General features: G+C 29.3%; 2 protein-coding genes across 2 annotated transcripts in view; both read right to left on the reverse strand.

Moving 5' to 3' along the window:
* LOC142332974 (uncharacterized) overlaps positions 1–19240 on the reverse strand; it is a 238217-nt gene that overhangs the window by 112415 nt on the left and 106562 nt on the right. The gene's annotated exons all lie outside the window — the stretch shown is intronic.
* The window catches only part of LOC142333253 (cytochrome P450 4c3-like), a 30903-nt gene continuing 17485 nt past the window's right edge, over positions 5823–19240 (reverse strand). Inside the window, exons 3-5 of the mRNA XM_075380256.1 lie at positions 14464–14618; positions 10378–10554; positions 5823–6046 (exon numbers count right to left, since the gene is read on the reverse strand). Of these exons, the coding sequence (XP_075236371.1) occupies positions 10497–10554; positions 14464–14618 (213 nt within the window). The 3' untranslated portion in view covers positions 5823–6046; positions 10378–10496. The remainder of the gene's footprint in view (positions 6047–10377; positions 10555–14463; positions 14619–19240) is intronic.

Raw genomic sequence — 19240 nt, forward strand, 5'->3', positions numbered from 1 at the left:
ACACCCTCTCGCTCTCTCTCTGCTTGCGGATGTGTGTGTGTGCGTGTTTGTGTGTGGGCGTGTGTGTGTAATAATGTATATGTACAGTAAATTGTCAATTGTCAATGTCTCTCTATCGGTAATGTCTCTCTATCACACTTTCTCGCATTCTCTCTCTCTCTCTCTCTGCTTGCGGATGTGTGTGTGTTTGTGTGTGTGTGTGTGTGCGTATGTGTGAGATAATGTATATGTACAGTAAATTGTCAATTGTCAATGTCTCTCTATCGGTAATGTCTCTCTATCAAACTTTCTCGCATTCTCTCTCTCTCTCTCTGCTTGTGGATGTGTGTGTGTGTGTGTGTGTGTGCGGGTGTGCGAGATAATGTATATGTACAGTAAATTGTCAATTGTCAATGTCTCCCTATCGGTAATGTCTCTCTATCAAACTTTCTCGCATTCTCTCTCTCTCTCTCTGCTTGCGGATGTGTGTGTGTGTGTGTGTATGTGTGTGTGTGTTTGCGTGTGTGTGAGATAATGTATATGTACAGTAAATTGTCAATTGTCAATGTCTCTCTATCGGTAATGTCACTCCATCACACTTTCTCGCATTCTCTCTCTCTCTCTCTGCTTGCGGATGTGTGTGTGTGTGTGTGTGTGTGTGTGCGTGCGTGTGTGTGAGATAATGTATATGTACAGTAAATTGTCAATTGTCAATGTCTCTCTATCGGTAATGTCTCTCTATCGCACTTTCTCGCATTCGCTCTCTCTCTCTCTCTGTTTGCGGATGTGTGTGTGTGTGTGTGCGTGCGTGTGTGTGAGATAATGTATATGTACAGTAAATTGTTAATTGTCAATGTCTCTCTATCGGTAATGTCCCTGTATCACACTTTCTTGCATTCTATCTCAATCTCTCTCTCTCTCTCTCTCTCTGCTTGCGGATGTGTGTGTGTGTGTGTGTGTGTGTGTGTGCGCGCGTGCGTGTGTGTGAGATAATGTATATGTACAGAAAATTATTAATTGTCTATGTCTCTCTATAGGTAATGTCACTCTATCACACTTTCTTGCATTCTCTCACTCTCTCTCTCTCTCTGCTTACGGATGTGTGTGTGTGTGTGTGTGTGCGTGTGTGTGAGATAATGTATATGTACAGTAAATTGTCAATTGTCAATGTTTCTCTATCGGTAATGTCACTCCATCACACTTTCTCGCATTCTCTCTCTCTCTCTTTCTGCTTGCGGATGTGTGTGTGTGTGTGCGTGCGTGTGTGTGTGTGTGCGTGTGTGTTAGATAATGTATATGTACTGTAAATTGTCAATTGTCAATGTCTCCCTATCGGTAATGTGTCTCTATCAACCTTTCTCGCATTCTCTCTCTCTCTCTGCTTGCGGATGTGTGTGTGTGTGTGTGTGTGTGTGTGTGTGTGTGCGTGTGTGTGAGATAATGTATATGTACAGTAAATTGTCAGTTATCAATGTCTCTCTATCGGTAATGTCATTCTATCACACTGTCTCGCATTCTCTCTCTCTCTCTCTGCTTGCGGATGTGTGTGTGTGTGTGTGTGCGTGGGTGTGTGTGAGATAATGTATATGTACAGTAAATTGTCAATTGTCAATATCTCTTTATCGGTAATGTCTCTCTATCACACTTTCTCGCATTCTCTCTCTCTGTCTCTGCTTGCGGATGTGTGTGTGTGTGCGTATGTGTGAGATAATGTATATGTACAGTAAATTGTCAATTGTCATTGTCTTTCTATCGGTAATGTCTCTCTATCATAATTTCTCACATTCTCTCTCTCTATATGTACAGTAAATTGTCAATTGTCAATGTCTCTCTATCGGTAATGTCTCTCTATCACATTTCCTCGCATTCACTCTCTCTCTCTCTCTCTCTCTGCTTGCGGATGTGTGTGTGAGTGTGTGTGTGTGTGTGTGTGTGCGTGTGAACATTACATTTTATCTTAACAACTAGATCCATTCGCTTAATCACCTATAACAGAACTCACGACAGTAAATATATATCATATTTAATGGATGAAACGTGTATCAATTTATGTTATATAACAGAATTAATTAAAAATACATTTAGGAGAGTTCCATTTCTTTCATAGGGTAGATATACACCAGAATACGTAACGAATTCTCCTCGACCATTATTTGAAATTATAAATAAAAAATTTAACGTTATTTTAATATAAGGAAAATATTTTTCTATTAAGATAAATGAAAATTGCCTTTTTTCTCATAAAAGGATAACAATTGAATAAACTAGACTTAAAAAAACAAACAATTGGAAAAAAAACAACTGCAAATAAAATTAATATTTTTCAATTTTTTTTTTAATTTATACATCTTGCATCGGGATCCAGATTAAAAAAAAATAAATTATTAACTTTTAATTTGGCATCGAATTCAAAGCATGACAGAGAATCTCATCTGACGTTATGAAAATCATTTTATTTGTATCTAGTTAAATATAAATATATAGTATCCACGGAAATAAATTTTTAATTTTTATTGTTTAAAATTTTAAATGAATATTAGCAATTATCATTCTTTTAACATTTTATAATATCCACCGGGTTGGTCTAGTGGTCCCCAAATTATCTGATTTGAAATTCAAGTGTTCCAGCATTCAAGCGTTCCAGCATTCAAGCCGTACTCCTTCTATTAAAATACAAACTGAAAAAAATATTTCTGTTGGTTTTTTTTTTGTTTTGTTAGGAGGACACACAGTTAGGATATCCTATAGATATGATTAGATCAACATTATCCATCTAACATACAAATAACATCACGTGTTTTGGGCTATTTATAATTATTTATCTCTTTGTAGAATATCAAGGTTGTCATTTAATATTAAAACACTTGAAAGTATGGTGACTGAAATTGTGTTATCGAACACTAGTTGTACAAACAGTTATCGAAAAAATTACAATGAAATTATAAACTGTAGTTTACGATTCTCATAAATGCATCATTACTTCGGCTCTAAAACAAAAGTTACTGTAATATAACTGTTTTCCAAAAGAAGTTTGTTATATGAAAACCAGTAAGACACTAGATCAAAAACTCTTAATAATTTATAATTTCGTTTAAAAAAAAATACTTGTTAAATATATTTGACAGAGTACACAATGTTTTAGGGTTCCATACAAGAAGCAAAAAATAAAAACATTACAAAAATCTTAATAGTTATTTGTTATTATTTTTTAAATAAATTGTCAGGAAATCGGTTGTTAATATTTTTGTGTATTTCAAGAGATTTCAGAAACATCTAATCTGTCATCAAAGCATAGAGGGTTTGACGAAAATAATTGAGTGTAATAATTACTATTTTTATTGATTTAAAGATATTTCAAAAATTATGTCTAAATTACCTGGATTTTGGAAAGTGAAGAATTACTATTTAATAAGATTTATAAAAGTTAGCATTACAAAAGATAACATGTAATCTTATTTAACACATATTAAATGAAACTAAAGGAATATAAATATATAGTTTCCATAGAAATACATTTTTATTTCTAATATAAATTTGTATTATTGTTTATAATTTTAAATAAATTTAACCAATTATCATTTTTTAATATTCTAGAATATCCACCTGGTTGGTATAGTGGTGAAAGTGTCTTCCCAAATCAGCTGATTTACAAGTCGACAGTTACAGATAAGAGGAGTTTCTTTTTAATGGAGTTTAATTCAAGATTGTGGATTTTAGTGCGTTTTGGTTGTTGGGCTTCATTAAGCGCACTTAATATCATCCTCTTTCATCCACATAAGCAATACTTCAATAGACTGCTGATGGCAGAATAGGTAAAAGTGAGAACAAAACATTCTAGAATATTGTTATTGAAATTTTAATTGTCTATCAAGATATCAATTAAAACTATGATTTATAATTTCCATGCAGTTAAAAAAGAATTCATATAGTTTTTATGTAAAAGGTTTCCTTTGAATTTTGTGATTTGTTTTTCCTTAAATGGTTTCTGCATTATTATAGTAATCTACTACTGCTGCTTTCTCTGAAAATACATACTGTATTTATTAGCAAATAAGACCACTCGAGGGTTAACTATGATTAATCTTGTGATTACCCTAGAAGAACAGTTGTAGCAATCCTCCCGGTCAAAGCAATATTATTTGTCAATAGAGTTTATGATTTGATGGTGGAATCAATTTTTATTGTGTTGTAATATTAAGAAACAGATTGATATTGGTCTATTAGTTTTATGTTTGCTTCTAATATGATAGCATTATCTCTTTTTGGGTATGAAAGCGCTGTAAAATTCTTGTTATATATAAAGAAATGATAAAAGATAAATTATTTGATATTTATTAAAACTATTGTATTAATCAATTTTAACAAGAATAATTAAAAAACCTAGTTTTTTTAAATGTATAATTTTTTTGATTGTTTTAGTGATATAAAAATAATAATTATTAAATGTTATATCATTAAAACAATTACTGTTTGTAATAATTATCTTTTGTAATATTTTAAAACTTAGTGGTATAATTATTTATATTTACACTGTTAAAAATTAAGGTTTTTAATAATTGTGGATATTCTTCCATTTAATTTTGCGGAGTATTATATGAATACGTGAAATAACATAACGTAACATATCGTTCATTATTCGGGAAAAAATATTTGCAATTAATATTTATACAAATAAGCATGACAGAGAATCTCATCTGACGTTATGAAAATCATTTTATTTGTATCTAGTTAAATATAAATATATAGTATCCACAGAAATAAATTTTTAATTTTTATTGTTTAAAATTTTAAATGAATATTAGCAATTATCATTCTTTTAACAATTCTTTACATATTATCATACAAAACAATTATGCTGACAGTTAATCGCTGGTCTTACCATATCAAGTCAAGATTATCAAGCCATATCATATCAAGATTTGTTCAACATTGTCATCACTTTTTGACATTAATGGTCTTCCAGAGCGTGGATCGTTCGCAACTGATTCCTGGCCATTTGAACACACGTTTTAAACCATGTTGAAAATTGGGCTCATGACAGAGCATCATCTCCATACGCCATTTTCAGTAGCGTTCTCACAGAGTTTAACACAAAATTTGATTGCACAATATTGTATATAATTAATATCACTCATTTTTGTAATGCACAACAAAAACCTGTTTCACAAAAAGTTTGTTTACTCTCATGTGGTAACAATAGACTAAAAATATTAATACTGAATATAAATCAGCTGCTGTTCATATAATTGTATGTTTACTTTGGCTGCCAAAAAAACTAGTCTCATTACTTTATTTACAGAATTTGTAAGTTGGTAATCTTATTATTTTCATTGATCCATTTCTGTTCTTCTTGGCTTAAAGGAATGTTCTTAATGGCTTAAGGGAATGTTTGGTAAGGCTATTTTATTAAATTTTTAGTCTACATGTAATGTATGAACAACATAAATATTGCTTGGAAAAAATATTACCTTTAGTATATATGATGGATAAACCTGGTTTTTTTGTACCATTGATTATATTATAATTGTATTATCATTAATCAATTAATTTGTTATTGATAAATAAATCTACGTAGTGCTTTCTGCAACTTATTTTTGTTACATTAATTAAAATTAAAAAAAAAATCATATCTATGAAGTTGTTAAAATTCAACACTAATGATGCCTTTATTTTTTTCTGGAGGTTACACCATAATCAAAAGCATAATTTCAAAATAAACATAAAAAAATTAAAATGTAAAAGAAAATAGTGTTTCTTTTTATTTAGAAGATTTAAAATTGAGCATATTGATCCACAGAAATTATTATTTTTATCACTATAAATGACAAAAGCAGTCTTAATTAAAATACAATTTCTTAACTGTTTATATTTAAATTATTAAAATAATACATACCAATTCTTGTACATCTGGATGCATGGCGATTAATAATTAAAAGTGCAAAACTCAATTCAGTAGCTGTAGTTTCTTGGCCACCAATTATAATAGTCATTGTTTCATCTCGCAATTCATTATCAGTCATTCCATTACCTAACATCAAATCTAAGAATGCCAATTTACCACCATCTTCTGTAAACGATAAAGAAAGTTTTACTTAATTACAATCTTTAAAATATCTTTTAATGAAAGGCTTACAATTTATTGTTAAGAAGAATCCTGAATAAATTATCCTGAACATAAGCAGTACCTTGGTCGATTGTCTTCTTTGTCTACTTCTTTCCTGATGAAAGATAGTATATATTGTTAAGACCTCAAACATAATAAGATGTAAATTTTGTTTCTACATAATTGTAGATCTCTATTGAGATTATCTATTGGATAAGTTTTTCACAGTTGTTCCAGTGTTTTTCAGTTGTCAGTTTTTGTCTAGTACAAAGAAAGAAAATTCAGTCATAAAAAAAGAGAAAAAAAACCATCTCTCATATAAGATTTTGAAAATTTTATTTACTTGAAGTTTTCTTCGTAAAATCTTATTTTTTGATAAAATGCCTCCTATACAAGAAACATATAAAAAACTTATGCAAGAGAACTAGAAATCTGTTTAAACTTCCTGTAGTTCTTATGGAAAACAGAAATAAACAACAAAATTGCATACAGGCTAATAATACTTTAATTTAAAAAAAAAAATTAATTACACTGGTCAACATAAAATTTGGAACCGAACAGGGAGTTCTATATAATAATTTGTATGCTGAATCTGAATATCTATTTTGAAACAAACCATCACGTAACATTCTTAAGTTACAAAACACCTTAAATTTATTTATTCCATTATTCTTGGAACGAACAATACAAATAAGTTAGAATCTCTGTATGTTTGCTCACATCTGATTTATATTGCAATGCATGCTGTAGAACCGTATTTGATACATAACAGTTGAATGCTGTCATTTCATGCCAAGCCAGACATGTATAGAAAAGTCAGAGAGTCAGATAATGAGCAATTCAACATGATGAAATTTTCTTCATGTTGTAGCTCTTGGTATGACTAGCTGTATTCTTTAATTGTGGTAGTGGTTTTATCATACATATATATATTACAAAGATTGTTTCTAACAATCAACAAAATTGTTTATAAGTAATGCTATAGATGTAGTGAAAGATTTTTATGACAGAACAAATTTTGGTATTATTTTATTGAACATCAAGATTTGTTAAGTTGTGTGTATGTGTGTTTGTGTTTTATTGCACTCCATGGGAAACAATTTTATGAAGAATTTTGAGTAATTAAGTATTAACAAATTAAAACTTAATTATTTTTATAATTAAGTATTTTTGTAGTATTTCAGTTTACTTGCTTTCATTAAAACATTTTGAATTTTACAATAAATAAAAATCGGTTTTGTAAAAATTCTCCAAATATTTTTTGTTACTTTTGCAGAGAATTCGCCACCAAAAGTTAATAAAAACCACTATCAAATCTGCTGAAAACTGTTTACAGACATTATTTTGACTGTCCCTTGGGAGACCGAGATAAATCCTGGGGTCCACATATAGCATGTATCAAGTGCTACATTAAACTAACACAGTGGTTAAAAGGAAAAAAGAGCATTTGCGTTTTGGCATACCTATGATTTGGTGACAGCTTACTAACAATTATGATGACTGCTATTTTTGCTTAACAAATAATAAAAGCAGTATTGCATACCCAAATGTTCGTTCAGCTATAAGATCAGTACTTCATGGTGTTGATTTACTGATTCCGATTGCTCCAACTTCTTGGAAAGAAATTTCTGATTTCCCAGAAGGCTCAACCAATGAATCCTCTACTTCAATAGATATTAATTACATTCCAGAAGAATCAAATACCTAACCTCACCTCATCACACAAGCAGAACTGAGCGACCTAATTCGTGACTTGTATTTGTTGAAACAACATACAAAATTCCTAGTTCATGTCCTAAAGAATGGAATTTATTAAACAACAAAACTAAAATTTCAGTATATAGAAATCGAAACAAAAATTTACTGAAATACTTTAGAAGAGATAGTTTAATTTGTTCCTGCCATGATGTTAGGGAGATGTCTGAATTGGACATTGAATATGTTGTTCATGATTGGCGTTTGTGCATAGATTCATCAGAAAGCAGCTTACGGGCACTATTATTGCATAGCTTGAATAAGTTTTCTTCTATACCGGTAGCACATGCTGCAGGAACGAAAGAAACATAGAGAAGTATGTCAAAAATTTTAAAAGCTACTAAGTATGATGAACATGGCAAATCATTGCTGATCTGAAAGTGATAGGGCTTCTTCTTGGTCTCCAGAGCGGCTTTACAAAATATATGTGTGTGGAATAGTTGGGCTACAGATAAACATTATGCAGTTAAAGACTGGCCAAAAAGAAATTGGTTTATTCCAGGAATGGAAAATATTGTCAATATTCCCCTTGTCAAAACAGATTGTATTATTTTACCACCTCTACACATAAAAGTAGGCCTGATGAATTTTGTATAAACATTAGATAAAGATGGAGGTGACTTTAAACATTTAACTGAGGTTTTTTCACAATTAAGTGAAGCCAGATCAAAAGAGGAAATATTCATCGGGCCACAAATAAGAAAATTAATTCGTGAAAATATATTTGACAACAAACTGAATCCTCAAGAAGTGGCAGCATAGAAATCATTCAAAAATGTTGTTACTGATTTTCTTGAAAACAAAAAATCATGATCAGCTTATAAATGAACTCTTAGTGAACTACAAAAATTTAGGCTGCAGAATGTCATTGAAATTGATTTTTTACATTCTCATTTGGATTTTTTCCTTTAAACTTGTGTGACATCAGCGACGAACAAGGAGAAAGGTTCCACCAAGATATATTGCAGATGGAACGTTATCATGGCAGATGGGATGAATCTATAATGAGTGACTGCTGCTGAATGATAAAAAGAGAAGACTTCACTGAAGACAAAAGGAAAATAAGAAAAAAGGAATTAAGATAAACATAAATGCCTGCAAAATAAAAGTAGGAATTTTAATTGTAATTATTATTATTTTTGTATTCTATTATTTAAGAAGTTTCTCAATAATTTAAAGGGTTATAACTAAAAATCTGAGGGTGATGAAAAAAATTGATTTCATTTTAAGATTCAGCATAAAAAATACATTCTAATTCATCTACTTTTATCTCAGTTCCAACTTATTTATTTCTTTTTCTGATGACCTGTGTTGTCTGTGTATGTCTGTGTGTAGGTACTTGAAATTTTCTCAGTAAATCATTGTCTTTTATCCCAGATTTCTCAAAAACTACTAAAAATATAGTTGTGGGACCTATGTTTTTCTTCTATTTTTTAGGTCAGATTTCCTATAAAATCACTGAATTTATCCCTTAATTTGGGTCCCAAGAATACAGTCTGGCTTAATTTTACCAAAGGTGCAGAAATCAGGACGAAATCTTAGCCTCGTTAACAAAGGATTTCTAGACCCATGTTTATATAAATATTCTTCTTTGTTTTCACTAGTAGAAAATGTCCTTATAGTTTGTTACATTGTTCATAAATCACCTTTTTCTTTTTCTTTTTTCTGTTTAGCCTTCGAAATCACTGTACGGTATTACTTCAGAGGATGAATGAGGATTATGTAAATGAATTGTAGTCTTGTACAGTCTTAGGCTGATGTGTGGTTAATTGAAACCCAACCACCAAAAAATACCAGTATCTACAATCTAGTATTCAAATCTATATAAAAGTAATTGCCTTTACTAGGATTTGAACCTAGAAAAGAACTCTCAACTTCGAAATCAGTTGATTGGCGATGATGAGTTCACCACTAGGCCAACCCGGTGTAAAATAAATTATACACTATACAGTAAATGTTTGTACAAATAATATAATTGTTGAGCTTTTTAAATATTAAACATTTAGTTTTAATCAAAAGGTTTTTCTACATAGAACTCTACTTCGATTTTAGATCTGATGTAACATTATTGTCAGTGTCTATATTTGGTTCTATTACAATAAAAATAGCACATTAATCACTCTTGTGTTGATTTTAAATTCATATTATCATCTTAGAATCCATGATATCAACACTTTATTTCTAATTTCACAGGTAAGAGCTTACAGTAGGTCTAGATTTACACTGTGTTGTTGATGTCATTTCTAAGAAATCTCATCAATTAATAATTTTGTGAAAATTTGCTAATAATGTTGCCATAGTATAAGTTTACAATTTATATATTGTCAAAATATTATCTAATCTTCATCCTGGAAAAATTGAAAATTATAAATAATTGAAACTGATTGTTCATACAATAAAATGTACTCCCATCATGCAATGTCAATTTTCCAGTAACATTTAAAAATTTTAAATTCCAGATCAGTTTTTAACAAAGGTTTTTCAATTTTACTTCTGACAATTTTAGACAATAAGATTATGAAGGAGAAACCATTACTTACCTAATTTTTATAATACTCATCCTTGCTCATTTCCCATTCTTCATGTTTTTCTTTTATAACTTTTTCTGTGAACTGTAGAGTCGATTTAACTGCTTCATCATGAACTTTTTTTATATTACTTAGTGAAAATAATATTGGTATTTGTAACCATATTTGTACCATTCTTTGTTGCCAAACCTTAAACAAAAAAGTTTTTAAAACCTATTTCTTTAACATTATTACTAAGAGTAGATGACACAAGGGAGATATTAAAAGTAGATTAGCAAAAGAAAGATCCTCCAAGAAAAATAGACGTTTTACTAGTATTAAATTTAGATTTAGAATTTCTTAAAAATATTTTTTAAGTGTATCCTTTATGGTAGTAGAACATGGATGATAATTAATTTAGAAATGAAAAGAATAGATAGGTGGTTTCTGAAGTATGGGTTACAAGCGTACAAGAAAAATTAGATTGGTTGATCAGGAATAATTTCTCTATAACCCAGTAGGCTATTGTCATTAATACACCACTTTCAGGATATCAAATATTTTTAAATTGAATAGTTTTTTATTACTTCTATGTATATTATTTATTAGATTTTACAATTACACTTAATGAAAAAACTTAATATTCTTTAAAAGAAGTAAAGTACTTCTTGATGCTTGTAATTTGTGAAACTGTCAAATAGCTGAAATGATATGTGAATACTCTAAATATCAGCAGAATAAATTTGTTTATATATTGGTAGCTCAATATTCTATATTGTTGTGTCATATTCATTCTTAAACCTAATTTCAGAGAAAATGAAGTGATTGTATTAACATATTTTAATTATAAAGAGAACCTATGTAATAACATATCCTGAACTCATTGTGAAAAAAAATTAAATCTTGCTTAGCAAACTACATAGTTATAATTAAATTTATATAAAAATTAAACATTTTTATAAATGGGAATTAAAATTAAAATAAAATTTAAAATTATTATGTTCATAACAGTTGATTGTCAATAGTTAAAATAAGTCAACGTTAAAAGAAAACATCTTGTCAGTAAGATGTTTACAACTGTTATGTATTGATTAAATTTATAAAAATTTATATGCACAACTATAAAATTCATAATTTATCAGTAATCCCTGATGATGGAGGAATAATCCGAAAGCGCTTGGATAGTTGATACTCACAATTGTTGGTAAGTGGATTCTCTATTTTTATATAAATTGTATAATACTAACAGTGCCAGATGTTAAGATAATTGAACCTTATAATTAAATGTTTATAAAGATTATAGTTTTTATATTCATCCCCACTAGTGTGATTAAGATTAAATTTACACGCAGAACATTCCAAATCAGGTTGCTCTGGATTGACAAATGTAAATTTCATAAATGTAGTCATCCATCAATCTTTATTACTGTTAGAAACAGCAGGTATCTGATGATGAATGTGTACAGTTTGGAAGTTGTTCTGGTTTCACTGAGGTTATAAAAAGATATCAGTCATTGAATTCACATCCTTTTTATATTTTCAGACATATGTGGTAAGTGTAGAATAGTCTTCTGCAATTCTCTTTGCACATAATTGATTTTATTAACATGCTCTCTTTTGATTTTAACGTCTCTATTTTGACATATATAATTCAATCAATACTCCGTTTGTTGTTAGGAGATGTATAATTAATAATATGCAGCAACCTTTTCACCTCTAAAAATGTACAGTCTTTAAATACCATATTTGATCTCCTAGAAACAATCTTGAACATTCTTGGAGATGTCTGGTCTAAGGACATTATGGTTTTGAATATATCTCAAGATTAAGGAACAATTTTGATTTAGATTCTGTATTTGTAGTATTAGGAGCACAGTGATAAATAAAAAGGAAGGTATTCAATCATTTTTATAAAGTACCTTTGTAATTATTAACATGGCTGCAGTATTTTTTTTATGCATATAATTTTTGTGAGTTACAAGTCCCCATTGTCTGGTATTCACTTTTCCACAGGTGCATTATAAGGCACCTGCATCTTGTAAGCATTTTCCTCTTCTAATGCTAACTGTCAGTCACTGATAGAACTATTTGTAAATTTTATATTCAAATGGTGCGGTACCAATCACTCAGCAGCAATACAAATTTAATCCTTCTAATGTCGAAATTTAATCTTTAAAATTACTCATTGATTAAATCCTGTCCTGTGGACTGGGATCCCTAGCTGTGAGCATTGGTTGTATTTCCAGGTTAAGGGAACAGGTATCAGTATGATGGTTTGCTGAGATTAAGGGGCAACCCGAATAAGCAGTAACAGGCAGCAAGGCCTGAATAAAGCTGCCTGAATAATTAGCAAGGTCTGAAGTGGTGTGATGAGATACTGTCAAGAAAGAGGAACAGTGCACTTAAAAAATGCAACTAAGCCAAAAACAGTCTTGTGAAATGGTGAGTATCAACTACCAGTAAATAATTTGACTCATCCCTCATGTGTGGCGGCAGAATAACGGCTGTGGGCCATAAAATAGTTTCCAGCAGCTTAAAAATGGCTTTGAAACAAAGCGACCTCTTTGTATGAACAGCTTATGGAAAGTTTGATTAGGAAACAACCACGGTTAGGGCGTTCCCCTGAGGCAATGTGTAGTACTTGGACTTCCAGGGGTGCTATGAGAAATAGGTTACTAGGAAAAATGAAAGATGGGAAACAGCACAGGAAAGGTAAAGAGTTAAAGATTGGAATACAAATGTGGGACATTAACTGGGAAGATAGAGGAAGTAATAGACATAGTGATTACATAAGGTTTGGATATCCTAGGTTGAGTGAGACAAAATGGCATGGAATGGGGAATAAAAAAAAAGCGGATACTATAAATTGGCGTGGAATGGAGGTAAAGAGTGTAAAAATGGATTAGGAATTATCCTATAAAAGGAGTGGTATAACAGACTAAAGATGTGGAATATGTAAATAATAGAATAATTAAATTAAGCTTTCCTATCAGAGGAGAGGTTAGAGAATTTATCCAACTCTATGGTCCTCAACAGGGAAATAAAGAGAATGATCAAGAAAAATTTCTGGAGGTTGTAGAAGGTTTAATAAAAAAGAATAAGGTATGAGATACATGAGATATGATTGCACAGATTGGTAAGAAGAGGATAGGAATGGAGGAGTTAGTTGGTTCATATGGTTAGAGAAAAAGGAATGAGGAAGGAAATATGTTACATGACTGTCAAAGGAACGAACTTGTAGAAAAGACATGGTTCTGAAAGCAAATGTGAAAGTAAACAAGGTATGGTTGGGATGATCGTTGGGAAGTCATTAATTGACTAATTCCTGATAAAATAGGATGAAAGAGAGAATTAATGGATATAGAGGCTGCCCTGGGAGAAGCATTTGATGTTAAACACAGGTAGTGAAAGTGAGAGTAAGAGGGTTTGTGAGTAATTTTAAGAAAAATACAAAACATATTATTCTAAGGAGTGAGGTAGGAGAAATGGAGAAGGAATAGAAACAGTTTAAAGATACCATGTGGTAAAATCTGCTACAGAACATTACAAATTGCACAGAGAAAGATGGAGATGTTTTGTAAGATAAAAAACAGAGAGGGAAAAGAAAAGGGTGTTTCTAGAATGAAAGGTGATGTGATAGCCTAAAGAATCAAAATGTGTCAAGAAGAAAAGAGGAATTGAAAAAGGATAATAAAGGAAGATAAGGAGAGGTGTTGGAGAGAGTTTGTAAATGATTTAGAAGAGAATATTGGTAGTAGAAAGAAACAATTGTACGGCCTGGTGAAGAAGAGGCAAAATAAAAATGAGATAGCAGCGTTGATAAAAAACAAGGATGGAAAAGATATGGTGAAGAAGAATAATAATAAAGATAGATGAAGAGAGTATTATCATGATCTGGTGAATGTGTATTGGGGTAGCCCAATGGGGAATATAATGGAGAAGTTTAGTTTAAATTTCTGAGGATTTTACTCTTGCAGATTTTACATTCTTATTCTACATATAATAACTGGATTTAAATCCATTAAGTCCAATTAATAAATATATTTCAATCTAGTACTGATGCAAAGACAAACTTATTATCAAGATTTATACCGATTATAAAATTGCATATAAATTTACCTTGAACACAGTTTCCAAATTTTTAACAAAATCACCTCCATTTCCATGTTGAGCTTTTCTGATACACCCATTGCTGTTCTACAAATTGCATCTACTGTACATAATGCTACATATGGATATACATCATCTGTACATTCACCAACTCTTGAATTGATCTGTGAAATTATAATTAATTATTCTTAAATCCAGTTTAAAGGATTTTGAAAAAGTAAACCGATAATGAGCGTATTTAAAAAATGAATTGTATTTAGTACCGATTTGCTTAAGTTGAATTTTAAAACTTCAAAGTAAATAAATATGTTTTTCTGATCAGAAAATAATTATATATTATTTACATTATGTTAAGAACAGTGTAAATGTATTATTCCACTGATAACAAAGAACAGCTGCTTTAATATTTCACTGGAAGAGAATAGTGTGACAATGAAAAAACCAATGATCAGTTAAGCATTAAAAAGAACTTCATGAATCATAAATGAGAAGAAAGTAAGTGTTTACAATCCATGTATTCATATATAAAAATAATAATTACATAAAATAATTTTGAAGAAATTATGCAAAACTTATAAATAAAATTGAAACACAATATAAAATAACAATTTTGAAGGTTATACGTTCTAATATTGTAATAAGTAAATGTCTGTTAAGAAAGCAGAAAGTTCAAGTTTATCTAATCAGTATTACTTTTTAGGAATGTGTATGTATATATATTTTATTTTTTACAGAGGAAGGATGTTAATTTAATTTTAAATAAATTATGTGAAGGTTCTTTTGTAGGTTGAAGAATGATTTATTGAAAGTAGAAATTAAGATTAATTAAATCCTTTCTCATTGGCTCAAAGTATTGCACTGCATCACTAAAGGTAATTTTGTTATCTGGTTTGATAAAAGTTAATATTATTATATTTTGTAGGAGTGATATTTAAAAAAAAATTTGATACAATCATAAATGTAAGCGCAAGAAAATATTAAAATTTTTAATTTAGTAAAAGGTGGTTTATATGATTTTTTTTACTGGCATAAAAGATATGAGTGCCCATTTTTCTTCTGATTTTTTTAAAGTAAATGTAATATTATATTTAAGACAGAAATATGTATGGGAATAACAGTTATTTACGACTAGCTTAGGGATTGAGTTAGATGCGTCAAAACAAAACAAGTGGTTTAATATTGAACTAAACAAAATCAATTTAATCATTCTATGAAAATTTATCATCTAACAAGACATCTCAAACATTTTACACAACGGTTCAAAATGTAATTCCATTATGCATTCAAGTGTAAAATGAAGAAGTTTCTAAATTCAATTGTCTCATTTCCTATTTTAATTTTTATTTATTGTAACTTAGAAAGGAGTACTATTGTTGTATATAAAATTTGTTTATAATTAAAAAAATAATAAATGGTGGTGTGGTAAGTTAATGGGGGTGTAGCCTGTAGCCTATATTATTTTAATTTTAAAATAGGACCTAAAGCTTTTATTAGTTGCAATAATAAAATTTTTCTTTATGGCATGATAAATTTCTTTTATAAATTATATTTTATAAATCATTATGTTTATATAAAAGGAACTTCACTCTTTTAAAAATCACATATTGCAAGTAGTTGCATTAAAAGCAATTAAGGGGAATGTCAGTACGGAAAGAATTCTAACATTTGATCTCCAGTTACTAATTATTTTCAAATAGATTGTAATGCTCAAAGATCGATCTTATCTAAAGTTAAATACTGCAAAACATCTTTATTAAAAAGATAATAAAATGTTTTTAATTGTTTATATACTGCATAGTAAACAAGAATGAAAATAATTTTTTCTTTACCCATAAATCTTTTAATGTAGACTCTTTTCATCATAAATTTACTTGTCCCTGACTGAGAAATACCTCACAAAAGAATTTTGGATTAATCAGAGAGGCCTCTTTGTTTACTTGTCATGTAATCTGACATTTTATTTCCAAAATTAAAATACCTTGTCTAGATCATTCATGTAAATAACAATATGTAAAATAAAACCGGTAATGCAAATAAGGGGACTTCATAATAGGATGCTTTCTTGTTAAGCTATGAATCAATCATAAGCAAAAATCTTTACTATTGTATTAGCCCAATAGTTAATTAAAACATACGCAGTAGCAGACATTGATTCTGACTACAATTTAATAATGATGTAATGTATACTGAAGTTTTAAAAAAAGAAAAAAGTATGAGAAGGAAGAGATGGGAAATAGATAGAGAAAGACTAATTTTTGTAAACATCACATTTCAGCCACGGGCTTTTAATTCTTCTTCTTTTGTGTTTACATAATTCAGAGTCTACTTAGGTATTCTATCATTAATTCTTTCTAGGTACACCATCCACCCAGCCCATATCTTATAATTAATAGAATCCACATTTAACTTACTTTTTATACATTAATTTTTACGTTCATTTGTTCAAGAAACTTCCTTCACTCTTAAAAACAGCATCTTCATGTCTATCTGATTCTTTCTTGTCACAGATATTGTTGTTCATTGCTATATAGGAGCATTGGGACAGTTATATGTTATATAATTTAATAATGGTGTCCATCTGGACTTTATTTCTTAAACAGCAAATTATAGTACCCACTTGTATGCGGAAAATGGATTATTTTATTTTTAATCCTATTAAATATTACAAGAATTATTGCACTGCATGTAATTAATTGAAATATGAGTATATAAGTTACTCCAGAATGATTAAAATAAACAGGCACAGAATTTACTGCAACTGAAGATTTGAAAACAAATAAAAAAAAAAAATAATTAAAGCAGAGGTAAAGTAAAATTTAAGAGTAGTAAAAGACTTAGGATAATGAAAATGGACAAAAATGAAATTAATAACAAGAAATGTAGCAATGAAAACTGGTTGAAAGAGAGATCTATTGAAGTAACTAAATGATAGATTGTAACATACATAAAGAGATTAAAAAAAAGAATTTGGAAAAATTAAACAAAGATGTGGATGGTAATCTTTGTTACAGAGAGAAATGTATGGTAAAAATACATAGAAGTATGTAGGAGAGTTTTTTTATTTAATGAAGTGCAAGAAGAGACAAAAGAAATTGATTACTTTACAGATAACTATATTTTAAATTCAATTCAATAGTATTTTGAAGGATTTAAACAAGAATAAAGTACATAAATTGGGTGACATATCGCCTGAATTATTACACTCTCCGAAAGAAATAAAACTGAATAAACTGTATTTATTAGTAAACTAAATTTATGAAACTGGGAAATAACTTCTTTCTTTAAAAAAAATGTAATTATTGCCATTTATAAGTAGATTAAGATAAATTTTTGAGTACTATTTTACCACTAGTTTATTATGCATAAAAAACAGGGTAGATCACAGGAAAATAGAATATATGATAGAAGGCATATTAGGTTGATTTGGTTTCACAAAAAGCATTTATATAAGGAGGGGCCATTATGGCTCTTAGACTAATCTTAGGAACAGTCACCTTTTCTACTTTTCTGTATAGTTATTTGCATCTATTACTTTCCTGTTTCTTCTACCCAAGCAGTAAGGTGATTTTTGTCTATATCCTCTTTTTCCTGTTTCTGTTTTTACTGGTCTTATTATTTCTTATTCTTTTCCATTTGGATTTCATCCATAACACTGATAAATAACAAAGGTTCTGCACGGGATTTTAAACTAGTTTCCACCAAAAAAAACTGTCATTCTTTTTGAGGTTCTAATTGTGCTTTCACAATTTTCATTTCCTCTTTTATGCTGCCCTCACAATTCTTCTAGACAGGTTACTATAGGCTTTCTTAATATTTATAAAATTATAATCCACTTTTTCCACACTCCCAACTCTTCTCAATTATCAAATATTCTTTCAAGGATCTTTCTGTGTATGAGTTTAAAAAACTCTATAATTGACATCTTTTTAATAACTGGAAACATGAATATTATTAAGCTATTTACTTTTAAAAGTATTAGTTTTTAGAGTAACCTTTTTTTTCTGGGAGTGTTGGCCAAACTTAAGGGACTTATTCAGGGCATCAGAATAAACAAAAACGTTCCTGTGAACAAAATTCATTTTCCTGTGTCTGCCATTTTGTGTTTTTTTAATAAAATTGTATATCTTAAGAACAGATTGCAATATTTTAATGAATTTTGGATACATCTACTCAATGGCATCTTCTACATAATAAATGTAAAAACATAATACATATATAATAAAAAAAAAACAAAAATAAAAACATATGAAAATATTTAAAACATGTATAAACATTTATACAGTAAACATATATAATTTTTTGAAAATTCCAAAATGGTGGTTATGTAACTTTTTTAATCATTAACCGCTCCAATTTTAATCATTAATAAGGGGTTATTATTAATTATTTTTAATTCAATTAGTGAAAAAAGTGAAAACAAGCACAATTATCAAATTGCATCATTTTTGTGAACCACTGTAACAATTTTAGTCATATCTCAGCTGTCTATCAATCTATTTGAACAATTGAGGTGTCTTTACAATAAAAGGCTTAACATATTTTCTAATAAAACTAATATTTATGGAATTATTAATATTTAAAGATTCAAATGGCTGCCATTTTGGAATCTTTAGGTAGAATTTTCAAACTTACTTATTTTGTAGATTTTGAGTATACATGCACATTGAATTTCATTAAAATATTTCAAAGCTTTCTAAAATGCAGGATGTATTTTTTTTCATCCTAAGTTTTCTATTTTGTTTTTTTAATTTTCATTTGAAATTAATCTGCTTATCAGAACAAATCA

This window comes from Lycorma delicatula, chromosome 12 (genome assembly GCF_047948215.1).
Source record: "Lycorma delicatula isolate Av1 chromosome 12, ASM4794821v1, whole genome shotgun sequence".
Lineage (NCBI taxonomy): Eukaryota > Metazoa > Arthropoda > Insecta > Hemiptera > Fulgoridae > Lycorma > Lycorma delicatula.